This window comes from Sardina pilchardus, chromosome 18, assembly GCF_963854185.1.
Source record: "Sardina pilchardus chromosome 18, fSarPil1.1, whole genome shotgun sequence".
In the NCBI taxonomy this organism is placed as follows: Eukaryota; Metazoa; Chordata; class Actinopteri; order Clupeiformes; family Clupeidae; genus Sardina; species Sardina pilchardus.
This window is the reverse complement of record NC_085011.1, coordinates 229,469-247,813: the sequence shown is the minus strand read 5'-3', so window position 1 is coordinate 247,813 and position 18,345 is coordinate 229,469. Positions and strand designations below refer to the sequence as shown.

The 18,345-nt window shown below is 46.4% G+C and overlaps 1 protein-coding gene across 2 annotated transcripts in view; it reads left to right on the top strand.

The window, feature by feature from the left end:
* adka (adenosine kinase a) overlaps positions 1-18,345 on the top strand; it is a 96,232-nt gene that overhangs the window by 8,282 nt on the left and 69,605 nt on the right. For both annotated transcript variants that reach the window (XM_062519412.1, XM_062519413.1), the window contains exons 2-3: positions 732-806; positions 12,621-12,674. In XM_062519412.1, coding sequence (XP_062375396.1) covers positions 732-806; positions 12,621-12,674 — 129 coding nt within the window. The remainder of the gene's footprint in view (positions 1-731; positions 807-12,620; positions 12,675-18,345) is intronic.

The following is an 18,345-nucleotide window of genomic DNA, read 5'->3' as shown; positions in this document are numbered from 1 at the left end:
GTATGCTGGGTAATGTAGTCCATTCATAATGTACGGTAGTGATGGTATGCTGGGTAATGTAGTCCATTCATAATGTAGGGTGGTGATGGTATGCTGGGTAATGTAGTCCATTCATAATGTACGGTAGTGATGGTATGCTGGGTAATGTAGTCCATTCATAATGTAGGGTGGTGATGGTATGCTGGGTAATGTAGTCCATTCATAATGTACGGTATTGAAAGTATGCTGGGTAATGTAGTCCATTCATAATGTATGGTAGTGATGGTATGCTGGGTAATGTATGCTGGGTAATGTAGTCCATTCATAAAGTACGGTGGTGATGGTATGCTGGGTAATGTAGTCCATTCATAAGGTACGGTAGTGTGATAAATGATGCCATACTGACTGTATGTTTGGTAATGTAGGTATTCCACACTAGGATGGCATGTTGGAAAATTTAGTTCCTCCACACTGAGATGGTATGCTGGGTAATGTAGTTCCTCACTGAGAGGATGTGCTTGGTAATGTAGTCCCTTGCTGAGATGGTATGCTGGGTAATGTAGTTCTTCCTCTGATCTGCTTTCCAGTCAGAATACCATGGTATGCTGAGTAATGTAGTTCTTCCTCTGCTCTGTTCTCCAGCCAGAATGCCATGGTATGCTGGGTAATGTAGTTCTTCCTCTGCTCTGTTCTCCAGCCAGAATGCCATGGTATGCTGGGTAATGTAGTTCTTCCTCTGCTCTGTTCTCCAGCCAGAATGCCCTCTTCGGAATGGGGAATCCCCTGCTGGACATCTCCGCCGTGGTGGACAAGGACTTCCTGGAAAAGTGAGTTTATTATAAGTCACATGATTCTTATGTCATATGATTCTTTTATTATGAGTGAAGGGCGGTGTGGGGCATTTGGAGAGTTAGCTTTAGCTGGTTATCATGGTTGATACACACAGACACACACACACACACACACACACACACACACACATATTTGGAGAGTTAGCTTCAGCTAGTTATCATGGTTCATTCTGTGACGGGGCGCATAGCTACCGCCACCGCAGCAATGCTGCTTACACGTTAAAGACTGAGCGCTAACATCTGCTTACACGCTAAAGACGGAGTGCTAACGTCTGTTTATGTTTGTTGTGTGATTGTCACACAGTTTACTACTATGTAATTACCATGTCATTCATCACACAATTTCTGTAATTCCCGTTGCTGTTTTCTTGACTAGTCTAAAACATTCTACACAACGGTTGGCCTGGCTTACTATTAATCATTACAACTCTTTACCGTTTAGAATCACTTTCACCATCAATACATTAACATCACGTTATCATTCACTTATGTTCATTTTCCTTTCGCTTAAAATAGGCACTCATCAAACAGGTTTTGTCACATCAATGTTGTGTTTATTTTAAGTTAGTAACCATAGTAACCATTCAGCTTAAATTGTGGGTAACGTTCGCCTTACCAGCGTTCAGCGTCTCGTCGTCAGATTGTTTGTTGTAAAAGGGATTGCCTGGCCCGAATACCGGTTATCAATGATGCGACTTCCGGGTTCACCGGAAATGAACCCGCGTTTTGTATATTTAATATTATAGGCTGTAAAGTGTATGTCGGCTATGCCTTCTTAGAGTGGCAGTGTTTAAATATTGTTGTGCATGTTTTCTGATATTTAGAAAGTGTTTACATAGCTGTTTTAGCTAATTTATTGTTATCTCACCTGAGAACCCCCTGTATTATTTTGAGAAATGGTATGACCCAATTCTAGGGGCTCACTTGGGCCTAACTTAAGCCAACCTGTTTTAGTGGTTCAGGGGAGCAGTTGAGGGGGAGACGTGTGCCTCGTAGCTCTCATACTGAAGGCATTGACTAGTGAGAAGTCATTTCTGATAATTGTCTAGGCATATTCATAATTCATATTTTTTACTATTAGGACAATTTATTTTCTTTATTGAAAAAGTTTTTCTTTTCTTTTTTTTTCCTTTTTCATCTTTGATTTTGTTATTATTATTGATTATTTTATAGCCTACGGGCCTTCTTTTGGGAGAAATAAAATAAAAAAAAACAATCTTCAACCAAATCCACCTGAGTCCTCCTGAGAGTGTTCCACCTATTGCTCAGCCCGCCTCGACACAGCTACCCTTAACACATACACACAGGTACACACACACACACACACATCTACCCTTAACACATACACACAGGTACACACACACACACACACACATACATCTACCCTTAACACATACACACAGGTACACACACACACACACACACACACACACACACACATATTTGGAGAGTTAGCTTCAGCTGGTTATCATGGTTGATACACACACACACATACACACACATATTTGGAGAGTTAGCTTCAGCTAGTTATCATGCTTGGCCGCTACCGTCTTTGAACATGGCGTCTAGAACCAGCTACGTGCACGAAAATGTGTATAGCTAGCCTAGCATGGGTCATCTCCCTCTAATACCTCCATGTGTATAGCTAGCCTAGCATGGGTCATCTCTCTCCAATACCTCCATGTGTATAGCTAGCCTAGCATGGGTCATCTCCCTCTAATACCTCCATGTGTATAGCTAGCCTAGCATGGGTCATCTCTCTCCAATACCTCCATGTGTATAGCTAGCCTAGCATGGGTCATCTCCCTCCAATACCTCCATGTGTATAGCTAGCCTAGCATGGGTCATCTCCCTCCAATACCTCCATGTGTATAGCTAGCCTAGCATGGGTCATCTCCCTCCAATACCTCCATGTGTATAGCTAGCCTAGCATGGGTCATCTCTCTCCAATACCTCCATGTGTATAGCTAGCCTAGCATGGGTCATCTCCCTCCAATACCTCCATGTGTATAGCTAGCCTAGCATGGGTCATCTCCCTCCAATACCTCCATGTGTATAGCTAGCCTAGCATGGGTCATCTCCCTCCAATACCTCCATGTGTATAGCTAGCCTAGCATGGGTCATCTCTCTCCAATACCTCCATGTGTATAGCTAGCCTAGCATGGGTCATCTCCCTCCAATACCTCCATGTGTATAGCTAGCCTAGCATGGGTCATCTCCCTCCAATACCTCCATGTGTATAGCTAGCCTAGCATGGGTCATCTCCCTCCAATACCTCCATGTGTATAGCTAGCCTAGCATGGGTCATCTCCCTCCAGTACCTCCATGTGTATAGCTAGCCTAACATGGGTCATCTCTCTCCAGTATCTCCATGTGTATAGCTAGCCTAACATGGGTCATCTCTCTCCAGTATCTCCATGTGTATAGCTAGCCTAGCATGGGTCATCTCCCTCCAATACCTCCATGTGTATAGCTAGCCTAGCATGGGTCATCTCCCTCCAGTATCTCCACGTGTATAGCTAGCCTAGCATGGGTCATCTCCCTCCAATACCTCCACGTGTATAGCTAGCCTAGCATGGGTCATCTCCCTCCAATACCTCCACGTGTATAGCTAGCCTAGCATGGGTCATCTCCCTCCAGTATCTCCACGTGTATAGCTAGCCTAGCATGGGTCATCTCCCTCCAGTATCTCCACGTGTATAGCTAGCCTAGCATGGGTCATCTCCCTCCAATACCTCCATGTGTATAGCTAGCCTAGCATGGGTCATCTCTCTCTATACCTCCATGTGTATAGCTAGCCTAGCATGGGTCATCTCTCTCTATACCTCCATGTGTATAGCTAGCCTAGCATGGGTCATGGCCTGTGTGTAGTGCCATCTTTACAGCATGCAAGGGTATATCTGTCCTGGGTGTGTGTGAGAGAGAAAGAGAGTCAAGTGTGTGTTCAGTAACTCCTGTATTTCAGATTCAGAGGCTGGCTTTGGTGTGTGAGTGTGTGGGAGGTGAGTTTGTGTTTGTGTGTGTGTGTGCGTGCGTGCGTGTCTGTGTGTGAATGTGAGATACAGGAGTTACTGAGCACACACTTGTCTCTTTCTCTCACACACACACACACACACACACTCATTCACACACACTTGGCCCACTGATCACACACACACACACCCAGGACAGATATACCCTTGCATGCTGTGAAGATGGCATCTCAAGTGATCGTGACGTTCTGACACGTACAGCCCATTGAAGCCAAATAATGCCAACCTCGTAATGCCAACCCCGTCCGCTCCTTGCCCCACACACACACACACGTACACTCACACAAACTCACTCACAGACACTCACACAAACTCACCTCTCACACACACTCACACCCACCAAAGACAGCCATGCCCCCCCCCCCCCAACACTGACCTGTAGCAGCGATTCCAGCCATCTGTGTGTGTGTGTATATGGCATGTGTGTGTGTGTGGCGTGTGTGTGTGTGTGTATGGCGTGTGTGTGTGTGGCGTGTGTGTGTGTGTGTGTGTGAGAGAGTGAGTGTGTGACCGCGATTGCAATGCCAGCCATGTGTGTGTGTGTGTGTGTGTGTGTGTATGGTGTGTGTGTGTGTGTGAGTGAGTGTGTGACGGCGTCTTCAGTGCCAATGACAGCCGTGTGTGTGTGTGTGTGTGTGTGTGTGTGTGTGTGTGTGTGTGTGTGTGTGTGTGTGTGTGTGTGTGCGTGTGTGTGTGTGTGTGTGCGTGTGTGTGTGTGTGTGTGTGTGTCAAGGCAGCACCCAGCTGCCCCCAACCAGTGTGAGCTGGGGTGAAATAAGTAATTCATTCACGTGGTGGCAGAGCCACACACACACACACACACACACACACACACACACACACACACTCAGGGTTCAAAGGGTCCAACATGAAAGACAGAATCCTCCACATCTGTGCGCTCATGAGGATTTCCCTGCCTGCTACATACACACACAGACACACACACACACACACACACACACACACACACACACCACACAGACACACACACACACACGCCACACAGACACACACACACACACGCCACACAGTCACACACACACACAAACACACACACGCCACACACAGACGCACAGACACACACACACACACGCCACACAGTCACACACACACACGCCACACAGACACACACACACGTCACACGCACACACACACAGACACACAAACACACACACGGCACACACAGACACACACGCCACACACACACACACACACACACACACACACACACACACACACACACACACGCCACACAGACACACGCCACACAGACACACACACACACACACACGCCACACAGACACACACACACACACGCCACACAGAAACACACACACTCCACACCAGAGGCGGACCGTGAGTTCAGCAATTAGGCCTTCAATAATGACTATTTTTGGCAAAAAATAAATAAATTAGGGGGGCGTTACGGGGGGTTCCCCCCGGAGATTTTTTTTTACATTACAAGGTTAAAATGTGCAATTTCCCTGCATTTCACAGTGGGAGAGAAACGTTTTCTCTTTCTAACGCGAGTCGGTGTATCACTATTTTCGTTACGTAAACAAATACGTCCGAGCTGAATTCCGCATTGTTTATTGGTAAACATAACATCTTTATTGGGACCTGGCCATTATCCTTATCAGCAGCATGGGTTTGAGCAGACTAGGCCCTACTTGAAATATTTAGGCTATCGGCTTACTTGCTTCAGACTGTTTGTAGAGCTCTTCTATTTAGCTGTAGCGTGTACAGTGCAATTATTTTAGGTTGCTTCGCTGCTGCTCCGATTACTCAAAAGCTAGTCATGTGGAACTACAGGGCTAGGCTATCCTACAATCAGTATCTTTGCTTCAGTGTTGGCCAAACCTTCACGGTACACTATGAGAAATGTCTCAACAGAAAATGTCACAGCACACCACCCATGATATTAAACATAGAAGTCACAAAACGTAGCCTATTGCCCTAATGTTGCCACTGCTTGTTGGCTATTTCAGAATGCCATTGGCATTGGCATTAATAAACACCTAATGGATCAGATTATGTCAAAAACTCAATTTAGACCAAAAGTGGAGAATAGAACCTTATAATTCTCAGCTCACTGGCAGTAAACCAGACCTTGGAGGGCAGGGAACCAAATGACAGTTTGACATGCCCATCCCGACAGCTTCACCAAAGTCTCATCAACTCGCACACAACTTCAAGCTAGCATACAATCTAGTCGTACCAAGCTAACAATCTAGTCGTAACCAAGCAGCACTAAAACACGTTTGTTATATAGTAAAGGGCCAGATAACAAGCATCTATTTCAAGTCTTATGTTATGAAATAAACATGAAACAAAACTTACCAATTCCTGCAGTGACCAGCTACGTGCAGAGTTATAGCTGACGTTATGTGTAGCACTATCGATATCTGCTAGTCAAGCTGACACTATGAATTATTTTTGCTTAATGATGGTTTATTTACTATTCATAACTATAACCATAGTTCTGTCAGGTCCATACGTCAATAACAACACAGACAATAAATATCTTAGGCAATTTAAATTAATATACTACGAATTAAATTTGGCGGTATGGCTCTGTTCAGAGGAGTACCCAGACCTTTCATGAGCACCATGAAAGAGCAGAGTGTCTGGGGACAGCAGCAGTATTAGGGGGCGCTCACACAGTTTAAGACTGAGCGAGCTAAACTATTCCCCCATATGAACAGAGCGGCAACTATGACATAAAGCCTATGCCATGTTATACACGACAGGGTGGAGTAGGGGAGGAGGTGGGTTGCATAAAGCGAGCAGCAAGCAATTAGGAACAACTAAGCAGCTTTAAATAAGGCGCCCTGTTTGGATCTAGCCATTTAGAAGCGAGGGGAGTTGACCAGCTGATGTGCTGACGCCCACAGCGGTTAGCAGCGTCTTGACTACTTGCCTGCCAGAACTGACGCTGACGCTCAATTCATGTCAGTGTGACACATTTATTTATCCATTGAAGTCCAGTCTGATTCTGACACTGGCACAAGATGTTCCTCACGTCAAGCCATAGACCGTAAACGCCTCAAACAGCGTTAACATTTGTGATGAACGATTCCGGGTATTCTTTTCGAACATTGCAGGCCTAGCTGCAGTCAGACCTGCCTACCTCGCCATAATAGGTCGATTTGATTGGCTAATTAGTCAGATGTAGCCATCAATCAACCCGAATCCAAATATATGATTTCTAATGGTTGCTTAGGTACCGTAAACGCAGAGATTCCTTGTGAAGGCCTGATGCGGGCCTTAACAAGGGAACTCATGGGATTGGATGAAAATATATCGCACACTCTCGCTATTTGTTCAGACAGTCTGTCAATCAAATCACATAGCCGACAGCGGTAGTAGTCGAGAACGATCGGCGAAGGAGAAGCAGGAGCAAATAATAAATGGTTAAGTAAAATGTTATTAAAGACACTAGTATTTTTCATTCGTTTGGAAATAGTTAGGCCTTCAGAGAAGGCCTTGAAGGCCCTGACGGTCCGCCACTGCTCCACACGGACACACACACACACACACACACACACGCCGCAGACGCACACACACAGACATACATACACACACGCCACACAGACACACACACACACACACACACACACGCCGCAGACGCACACACACAGACATACATACACACACGCCACACAGACACACACACACACACACGCCGCAGACGCACACACAGACATACATACACACACGCCACACGCAAACACACACACACATGCGCTACACAGACATACATACACACATACACATAGACATACACACGCCATACAAGCATACACACACACACATACGCATAGACATACACACGTCATACAAACACACATACACACATACATTGTTAAACACACACATACACACATACATTGTTTGCAGTTTTTGCCCGTTGCTTGAACACATTTAGCAAAACTTGCAGGAGGGGCATGTAAACATGGTGTTGGTGTCACTGGCATTCGTGGATTCGTGGATACAAACACACACGCCATACACGCCATACACTCACACGCAAACACACACACACACACACACACACACACACACACACACACACACACACACACACACAGAGGTGCATAGACGTAATGTTTGATCCTGGTACTGCCCTCAACATGTGTGTGTGTGTGTGTGTGTGTGTAAAAACGTGTGTAAAAACGTGTGTAAAAACGTGTGTAAAAATCATTGATTTCTTTGACGAGTTGTCTCAGGGCTCTGTGTAGGTTGGGAAACTGCAGCTGTTGGAACAGACAGTACACACACACACACACACACACACACACACACAGTGAAGGCACACACTTAAGTACAAAAGTACAATCAAACACACACAGTAGTGGTCAGTCTTATGTGCGTTATAGCGTTTTACTTTGGACAAAGGCGTCTGCTAAATAACTATAACCACACACACACACACACACACACACACACCCCCATAACCATTAACTGCAGGCTCATATGCTAATCATTGATTATTAGCCACAGGCTCTCCCCCAACTGACTTGCAGAAAACACACACACACACACACACACACACACACACACACACACACACACACACACACACACACACACACACACACACACACACACACACACACACACACACACACACACACACACACACCTTGGTGGCGGTGGATTAGGTCTGTAGCAGCACAAGGGTGCCCATGCCAGATTAGCAGAAGGAGATTTATCTCTCAAGGAATTAAGCGCATATTTTTAGCAGCTTGCCCAACCAGCACGGACTCAGTGGGGTTCTGGAATGAGCTGAATCACTGAGATGCCCAGATAGGCCAAGCAGGAACCCCTGAGTCAGCGTTATAGACTTGATGTAGCATGAAGAAAGACAAAACAAACAAATCAACTGACTTGGCGTTATTGGGGAAAGCAGCAGGTTTTAGTGCATTCAGTGGCATGTGTATGTAATAGAAGATTCTCCAATAACATTTGGTGAGCAGTGGTCACACATTATCACGTATGGTCACCTGATTTGTGCTCACACACTAATACACTAACACACACACACACACACACACACACACACACACACACACTCACACACTAATACACTGATTGTCTCTAGAACTGACCCACACCACTGGCCGTGTAACATAGATCACCTTTCGACATCGCCGCCTCCAAATCTATAACAGCAGTTTACAGACAACTCACTGACCCAGGAGCATATTCACCACTGACCCAGCATGATCACCACTGACCCAGGAGCATGTTCACCACTGACCCAGGAGCACTGACCCAGGAGCATGTTCACCACTGACCCAGGAGCACTGACCCAGGAGCATATTCACCACTGACCCAGGAGCATGACCCAGGAGTGTGTTCACCACTGACCCAGGAGTGTGTTCACCACTGACCCAGGAGTGTGTTCACCACTGACCCAGGAGTGTGTTCACCACTGACCCAGGAGTGTGTTCACCACTGACCCAGCATATTCACCACTGACCCAGGAGCACTGACCCAGGAGTGTGTTCACCACTGACCCAGGAGCATGTTCACCACTGACCCAGGAGTGTGTTCACCACTGACCCAGGAGCACTGACCCAGGAGTGTGTTCACCACTGACCCAGGAGCATGTTCACCACTGACCCAGCATGTTCACCACTGACCCAGGAGCATGTGGTCGCTATTCACCACTGACCCAGGAGTGTGTTCACCACTGACCCAGGAGTGTGTTCACCACTGACCCAGGAGTGTGTTCACCACTGACCCAGGAGTATATTCACCACTGACCCAGGAGTGTGTTCACCACTGACCCAGGAGTGTGTTCACCACTGACCCAGGAGCACTGACCCAGGAGTGTGTTCACCACTGACCCAGGAGCATGTTCACCACTGACCCAGGAGTGTGTTCACCACTGACCCAGGAGTGTGTTCAGCACTGACCCAGCATGTTCACCACTGACCCAGGAGTGTGTTCACCACTGACCCAGCATGTTCACCACTGACCCAGGAGTGTGTTCAGCACTGACCCAGCATGTTCACCACTGACCCAGGAGTGTGTTCACCACTGACCCAGGAGCATGTTCACCACTGACCCAGGAGCACTGACCCAGGAGTGTGTTCACCACTGACCCAGGAGTATATTCACCACTGACCCAGGAGTGTGTTCATCACTGACCCAGGAGTGTGTTCAGCACTGACCCAGGAGTGTGTTCACCACTGACCCAGGAGCACTGACCCAGGAGTGTGTTCACCACTGACCCAGGAGCATGTTCACCACTGACCCAGCATGTTCACCACTGACCCAGCATGTTCACCACTGACCCAGGAGCACTGACCCAGGAGCATATTCACCACTGACCCAGGAGTGTGTTCACCACTGACCCAGGAGCACTGACCCAGGAGTGTGTTCACCACTGACCCAGGAGCATGTTCACCACTGACCCAGGAGTGTGTTCACCACTGACCCAGGAGTGTGTTCACCACTGACCCAGGAGTGTGTTCACCACTGACCCAGGAGTGTGTTCACCACTGACCCAGCATATTCACCACTGACCCAGGAGTGTGTTCACCACTGACCCAGGAGTGTGTGTTCACCACTGACCCAGCATGTTCATCACTGACCCAGGAGTGTGTTCACCACTGACCCAGGAGTGTGTTCACCACTGACCCAGGAGTGTGTTCACCACTGACCCAGGAGTGTGTTCACCACTGACCCAAGAGGGTGTTCACCACTGACCCAAGAGCATGTTCACCACTGACCCAGGAGCACTGACCCAAGAGGGTGTTCACCACTGACCCAGGAGTGTGTTCACCACTGACCCAGGAGCACTGACCCAGGAGTGTGTTCACCACTGACCCAGGAGTGTGTTCACCACTGACCCAGCATGTTCACCACTGACCCAGGAGTGTGTTCACCACTGACCCAGGAGCATGTTCACCACTGACCCAGGAGTGTGTTCACCACTGACCCAGGAGTGTGTTCACCACTGACCCAGCATGTTCACCACTGACCCAGGAGTGTGTTCACCACTGACCCAGCATGTTCACCACTGACCCAGCATGTTCACCACTGACCCAGGAGTGTGTTCAGCATGTTCACCACTGACCCAGCATGTTCACCACTGACCCAGGAGTGTGTTCAGCATGTTCACCACTGACCCAGGAGTGTGTTCAGCATGTTCACCACTGACCCAGGAGGGTGTGGTCGCTATTCACAGCGTTCTCAGGGCAAGCCTGTGCAGTGAAGGCCTCGCTCAGTGGCCTCAAGCCATGTGTGCTATTTCTTTTGAAACTTAGTAGATATCATTTTCCTTTTATTGAGAATGCAGAAACAGTCACATGTGTATATTACAGTATAATCAGGGCCAATATATTTTTTACCGGCCACAAAACGTTATTATTGGAAAAAAGGTGTAGAACTGAACTGATCTTGCGGCCATGCCTTTAATCTCTATGTTCTCTGAGTTCATTGTGAGATGCACTTTAAAACAGTCCCTTGTCTTTAATCTCTACGTTCTGAGTTCATTGTGAGATGCACTTTAAAATAGTCCCATGTCTTTAATCTCTATGGTCTGAGTTCATTGTGAGATGCACTTTAAAATAGTCCCATGTCTTTAATCTCTATGTTCTGAGTTCATTGTGAGATGCACTTTAAAACAGCTTAGGGCTCATAGGGTTAAAACAGTCCCTTGTTGTCACGCTGTGACATGCCTGTGGAGGATCGTTATTGTATGTGTGCGCTTTGTGTAAAATTAATTATTATTATTGAAAGAATAATTAGCTAAACACATTTAACTTTAGGTAATTTAAGTCATAGCCTAAATTGTATTGGCAGTGTGAGGTTAAATAGGTGGCTGTCACCTTAAGGGTGAGAAGGGCGAGAGTTAGAGAGGTTTCCTGACTGTGTGGTGGTATTATGTAGTGGTATTCAGGCTATGAGAAGTTGTAGGCTGTAGTGACTGACTGTGTGATAGTATTATGTAGTGGTATTCAGGCTATGAGAAGGGCGAGAGTTAGAGAGGTTTCCTGACACTGTGGTGGTATTATGTAGTGGTATTCAGGCTATGAGAAGTTGTAGGCTGTAGTGACTAACAAGACTCCACATTTAGATCTGCTTCGTTTAGCCTATGGGAAACATAGTTTAGCCTATGGGAAACGAACACATTTAGATCTGCTTTGTTTAGCTTATGAGAAACATAGTTTAGCCTATGGGAAACGAACACATTTAGATCTGCTTTGTTTAGCCTATGGGAAATGAACACATAATGTAACACATAACACAACATAATGTCTGAAGCATGTGTAACTAACGGGGTAAACGTGAAGAATTCCCCAAAACTTTAAATCGATTTGTTTAGACTTGTTTCTCCGCTTCCATCTCTTCCTCCTATGAAACACCTGCTACTCAGAACACACACAGGTATGCTCAGAACACCTAGTCTAACTTTTGAAAAGGCACGGTAACTAAAACATGGTATTTACACACACACACACACACACACACACACACACACTCGCGCGCGCTCTGCTACTTATCTGTTTGTTTGTAGTGTAATAGGTCATGTCAACTTTATTTATCTAACGCATTTCATACACAGCTCATTCAATGTGCTTAACATTTGGACTCTCTCTCTCTCTCTTGCTCTCTCTCTCTCTCTCTCTCTCTCTCTCTCTCTCTCTCTCTCTCTCTCTCTCTCTCTCTCTCTCTCTCTCTCTCTCTCTCTCTCTCTCTCTGTTGGTCACCAGTGCTGAATTTGTCTGTGTGTCATTGACAGGTATGGGCTGAAGCCTAATGACCAGATCCTGGCTGAAGACAAACACAAAGCCATGTGAGTGTACACACACACACACACACACACACACACACACACACACACACACACACACACACACACACACACACACACACACACACACACTGTGACTTGCCTCTCCTCCTTTCCTCTCCTCTCTCCTCCTCTCCTCTCCTCCCCTCTCCTTTCTTCTCCTCCTCTCCTCTACTATTCTCTTCATCCTCCTTTCCTCTCCTCCTCTGTTCTCCTCTCTGCTCCTCTCTTCCTCTCCTCCTCTGTTCTCATTGAAGCCCATCTTTACTAATCACAGTATTGCTGGTCAGACCACTCCTCTTGAAATGCAGCTCCTCTCCTCTCTTTCCTCCTCTTCTCCTCTCCTCTCTTTCCCCCTCTCCTCCTCTCCTCTCTTTCCCCCTCTTCTCCTCTCCTCTCTTTTCCCCTATCCTCCTCTCCTCCTCTCCTCCTCTCCTCTCTTTCCCCCTCTCCTCCTCTCCTGTCTTTCCCCCTCTCCTCCTCTCCTCTCTTTCCCCCTCTCCTCCTCTCCTCTCTTTTCCCCTCTCCTCCTCTCCTCCTCTCCTCCTCTCCTCTCTTTCCCCCTCTCCTCCTCTCCTGTCTTTCCCCCTCTCCTCCTCTCCTCTCTTTTCCCCTCTTCTCCTCTCCTCTCTTTTCCCCTCTTCTCCTCTCCTCCTCTCCTCCTCTCCTCTCTTTCCCCTTTTTCTTCACTTCTCCTTCCTCTTCTCCTCTCCTTTTTCCTCCTCTATCCTCTAATCCTCTCCTCACCCTTTCCTCTCCTCTGTCCCCCTCTCCTGTCCCCTGCTCTTCAAGTGGCTCCCAAACAAGAGAAATAAGGCCAATTGCCTCCCCCCCTCTCTCTCTCTCTCTCCCCCCCCCCCCTCTCTCTCTCTCTCTCTCTCTCTCCCTTCCTCTCTCTCTCTCTCTCTCTCTCTCTCTCTCTGTGTGGGGGGGGGCTGTATTGTGTGTGTGTGTGTGTGTGGGCTGTATTGTGTGGTCTCCTGCTCTGCTGGTGCCTCAGATGAACACTCCCTGTCCTAATGCATGCAGGCAGCTGGCATGAGCCCAAGCCCACAGACAATCACAGGCTTTCAGGAGCTGCACACACACACACACACACACACACACATACACACACACACACGCACACACACATGCACACACACACAGAGTTTCTCTCTCATCTCTTGTCTTTCCATAGGGTCCTTTCATGGGGGCCCAGGGAGTTAGGTGTCCATGCTATCTGCCCGTAGAGTGGGCAGAGCCAGAGTTAGGAAGTGTCCATTTGTCTCCTACAGGAGCTCGTGTGTGTGTGTGTGTGTGTGTGTGTGTGTGTGTGTGTGTGTGTCCATTTGTCTCCTACAGGAGCTTGTGTGTGTGTGTGTGTGTCCATTTGTCTCCTAGCTTGAGACTAGAGACTCCTCGTGCTGATGTCCTCTGTGGGTTTATCTCAATTCTCTGCTCAATGAGCATCAGACAGGCTAAAAAACACCATGCCAATCTCTAGCTATGGTGAAGCGTGTGTGATGATGTGGGTACACCATGCTAATCTCTAGCTATGGTGAAGCGTGTGTGATGATGTGGGTACACCATGCTAATCTCTAGCTATGGTGAGGGGTATGTGATGATGTGGGTACACCATGCTAATCTCTAGCTATGGTGAAGCGTGTGTGATGATGTGGGTACACCATGCTAATCTCTAGCTATGGTGAAGCGTGTGTGATGATGTGGGGTACACCATGCTAATCTCTAGCTATGGTGAAGCGTGTGTGATGATGTGGGTGCACCATGCCAATCTCTAGCTATGGTGAAGCGTGTGTGATAGCTATGGTGAAGCGTGTGTGATGATGTGGGTACACCATGCCAATCTCTAGCTATGGTGAAGGGTCTGTGATGATGTGGGTACACCATGCCAATCTCTAGCTATGGTGAAGGGTATGTGATGATGTGGGTACACCATGCCAATCTCTAGCTATGGTGAAGGGTGTGTGATGATGTGGATGTGAAATAGCAGAATCATTGTCAGCACAAGACTCCTCGCTGTGTGCCGCCATTGTTGTTTGAATCAGACAGTCACTTCGGCGCTACGTCACATCTATGAAATCCCATCGGGCGATCCTGATTGGTTCATTATTTTTTGCCCTCGAGCCCAGGCCCTTGTGTGGAGCTCAGCGAAATGCCTCTGGTGGAGCATGGCAGAACTACAAGGGTCTGGCGAGAGTCAGGCTAGTGATGATGTGGGGCTATTTTAATTCCAAAGGCCACCAGAGGCGTTTCGCTGAGCTCCACACAAGGGAACTTTATCAGGTTGCATAATGTCCTGGATCCATGAAATAGCTGGCCTTTAAAAATAAAAAATATATAAAAAAATCCTCCTGCTCCTATGGGAATTTAACATAGGGGTCAAATACTTCCTTCCCCCTAGCATTTAAGGAAGAACATTGATTTATTTACGATACATTCTACAATCACAAAGAAAATTGGTGTCTTTAGCGGTTTGATTTTTGCATTTTTTTTTTTAAATTAAGGTATTAAGATCATTTGTCAAATGATGATTTTATATTCCTCTTTTTAGGCAACTTTAGCATGGTATCAAATACATGTTCTCCTCACCGTGTATATATATATGTCTATGAAAGCAAACATGGATATGTATATAGATGATGTATATATGTATGATGTGTGTGTATATACGTATATGTCTATGAAGGTGAACATAGATATGTATATGTGTATATATGATGTGTATATATATGTATGTCTATGAAGGCAAACATGGATATGTATATGTGTATATATCAGGGCTCTGAACCGGTTCAAGGAACGAAAACGAAAACCGAAAACAAACAGAATTTTACGAGGAACGGAAACGGAAACAAAAACGAAATGGTCCTCAACAATCAGAATAACAGAAACGTTATTCTGAAATCCATAAAACCGGTTAAAGAGACCCTATGCAACTTTTTCATAGTCATAAAATCGTTCAGAAATCGTTGTTTTGCTTGACTGACCAGTTTCATCGAAAACAGTAATATTTCTTCCCGCCCGCAGTGTCCCTATCCGCTATTGCAACCTTGCAGTTTCTGCAGGAGACGTATCGTCTCCTGTTTACATCTGGAAGTCTGAGACGCGTAAAGAACAAGAAGAACCACGCTTGCAATTTATATATTTATATATAGCCTATATATGTATAAATATACGCGCTAAAGCTGTCGGGGAAGCTCTGCAGAGAAATATGCAAGCATAAAACGAGCGAAAACGAAAAACGAAACCGAAACCAGAGATGAAATCGCCAATCCTGCATAGTTCCTCTTAAATAATGTTTTTTTTTTCGTTCTCTATATATTTTATAAAATGTCATGAAAGCATAGCCTATTTGTTGGGTTTGAGGTTAAATCTGTGTGGTGTGAACGAGTTAGCTATATCCCTTTATGCTAGCTCCCGTTAGCTAGCGAGCTAACTAGCTGGCTCACTGTTTGAATGGGGAGCTAGGCAGGGTTTTGTGTTTGGTTGGTCAAATTGAGCCTGAATTTTCTGGCGAATTGTTTGGGGAACTTGACCTGTATTTGTTGGGGTTTGTTTCCTTGTATTGTGTATTCTGATTGTGATGTGTATTTGTTGGGTTTCCTTGGCCAGTTTTCTGTTATCCTGGGAAGAGGAGTTGGGAAGGAGCCTGATATCCAGCTGTAGGCTACGCTGTTTGTGTATGTTTTCCAGAGTAAACGTCAAAAAGAGTCAGCTGTGTCGGCGTCACGTTTTTATATCATCTATGCTTTTATCAGGCCAGTAAGCATGTATAGTAGGCTATGTGGGATGGATAGCCCATCTGAATGTTTTTGGATGCCACCTGTGATTTTTTATTTTGGGGCATAGACTAGCTACGGTGTACATCAAGGGCAAATAATGACTAGGCCTATGTCTATTCTAAGGTAAAGACCACAAAAATAGACTTGATAGGCCCACCAAACACTGCCGGAACGATAAGAACGAACAATATTTTACATTCCGAACCGGTTCAGGAACGATATGTTGGTGGCGGAACGCAAGAACGAAAACGTTAAACATACCCGAACCGTTCGGAACAGAACGATTGAAAAATAATTTCGTTTTCAAGCCCTGGTATATATGATGTGTATATATATTGTGTATATATATGTATATATGTCTATGAAGGTGAACATAGATATGTATATAGATGTGTATACATATGTATATGATGTGTGTGTGTGTGAGTGTGTTTATACGTATACTGTATATGTCTATCATATGGCGCATCACATCTGGAGTGTCTTGTGGAAGCAGGTTTTGGGTTTGAGATGAGAATATGAAGTCATGCAGTCAACATACCAAACCCTCTTCACCACACACACACACACACACACACACACACACACACACACACACACACACACACAGATGAGAATATGAAGTCTTGCCCAAATATGGACGCCAGCCTTCACTCTGGCTTATGACAAGCTTGGCCCCTGGCAGTCAGATGCTGAAATACATGCACACACACACACACACACACACACACACACACAACCCTCTTCACCACACCACACACACACACCAAACCCTCTTCACCGCACCCCACACACACACATACACACCAAACCCTCTTCACCACACACACACACACACACACACACACACAGCAAACCCCAAACCCTCTTCACCCCCCCCAACAAACTCACACACACACACACACACACACACACACACACACACCGAACCCTCTTCACCGCACCATACACACACACACACACACACAGCACACCCCAGACCCTCTTCACCCCCCAACACACACACACACACACACACAGCAAACCCCAAACCCTCTTCACCCCCCAACACACACACACACAAACCCTCCTCACCGCACCACTCCCCAACACTGAGACTCCTTCAGCAAAGCATGCAGTAGAATAGTGCTCTATTGGTGTATACATGCATAGCTGTGTGTGTGTGTGTGTGTGTGTGTGTGTGTGTGTGTGTGTGTGTGTGTGTGTGTGTGTGTGTACATGTGTGTGTGGTTTATGATTCCAGTTGAGTAGAGAGCTGGTGTGTGTGTGTGTGTGTGTGTGTGTGTGTGTGTGTGTGTGTGTGTGTGTGTGTGTGTGTGTGTGTGTGCAGTAGAATAGTGCTCTATTGGTGTATACATGCATAGCTGTGGGTGTGTGTGTGTGTGTGTGTGTGTGTGTGTGTGTGTGTGTGTGTGTGTGTGTGGGTGTGTGTGTGTGTGTGTGTGTGCAGTAGAATAGTGCTCTATTGGTGTATACATGCATAGCTGTGGGTGTGTGTGTAAGTTATTATTCTAGTTTAGTTGAGAGCTTGTGTGTGTGTGTGTGCGCACGTGTGTACATGTGTGTATGGTTTATGATTCCAGTTGAGTAGAGAGCTGGTGTGTGTGTGTGTGTGTGATTGTGTGTGTGAGTAGAGAGCTCTTGTGTTGTGTGTGTGTGTGTGTGTGTGTGTGTGTGTGTCTGATTCCAGTTGAGTAGAGAGCTCTTGTGTCCTCAGTGCTGCAGGGCTTCACTGCACGTGCATTGGGTCTCTCTCTGCTTGGGTGCTCCGCAAGTTGCGTAATAACACGGCACACACACACACATAGACAGTCTGCAAGTTTGAACCCATTCTTCTAGTGCAGGGTTCTGTGTGAGGATTGAACAATTTATTGCGATATTACAGTTAT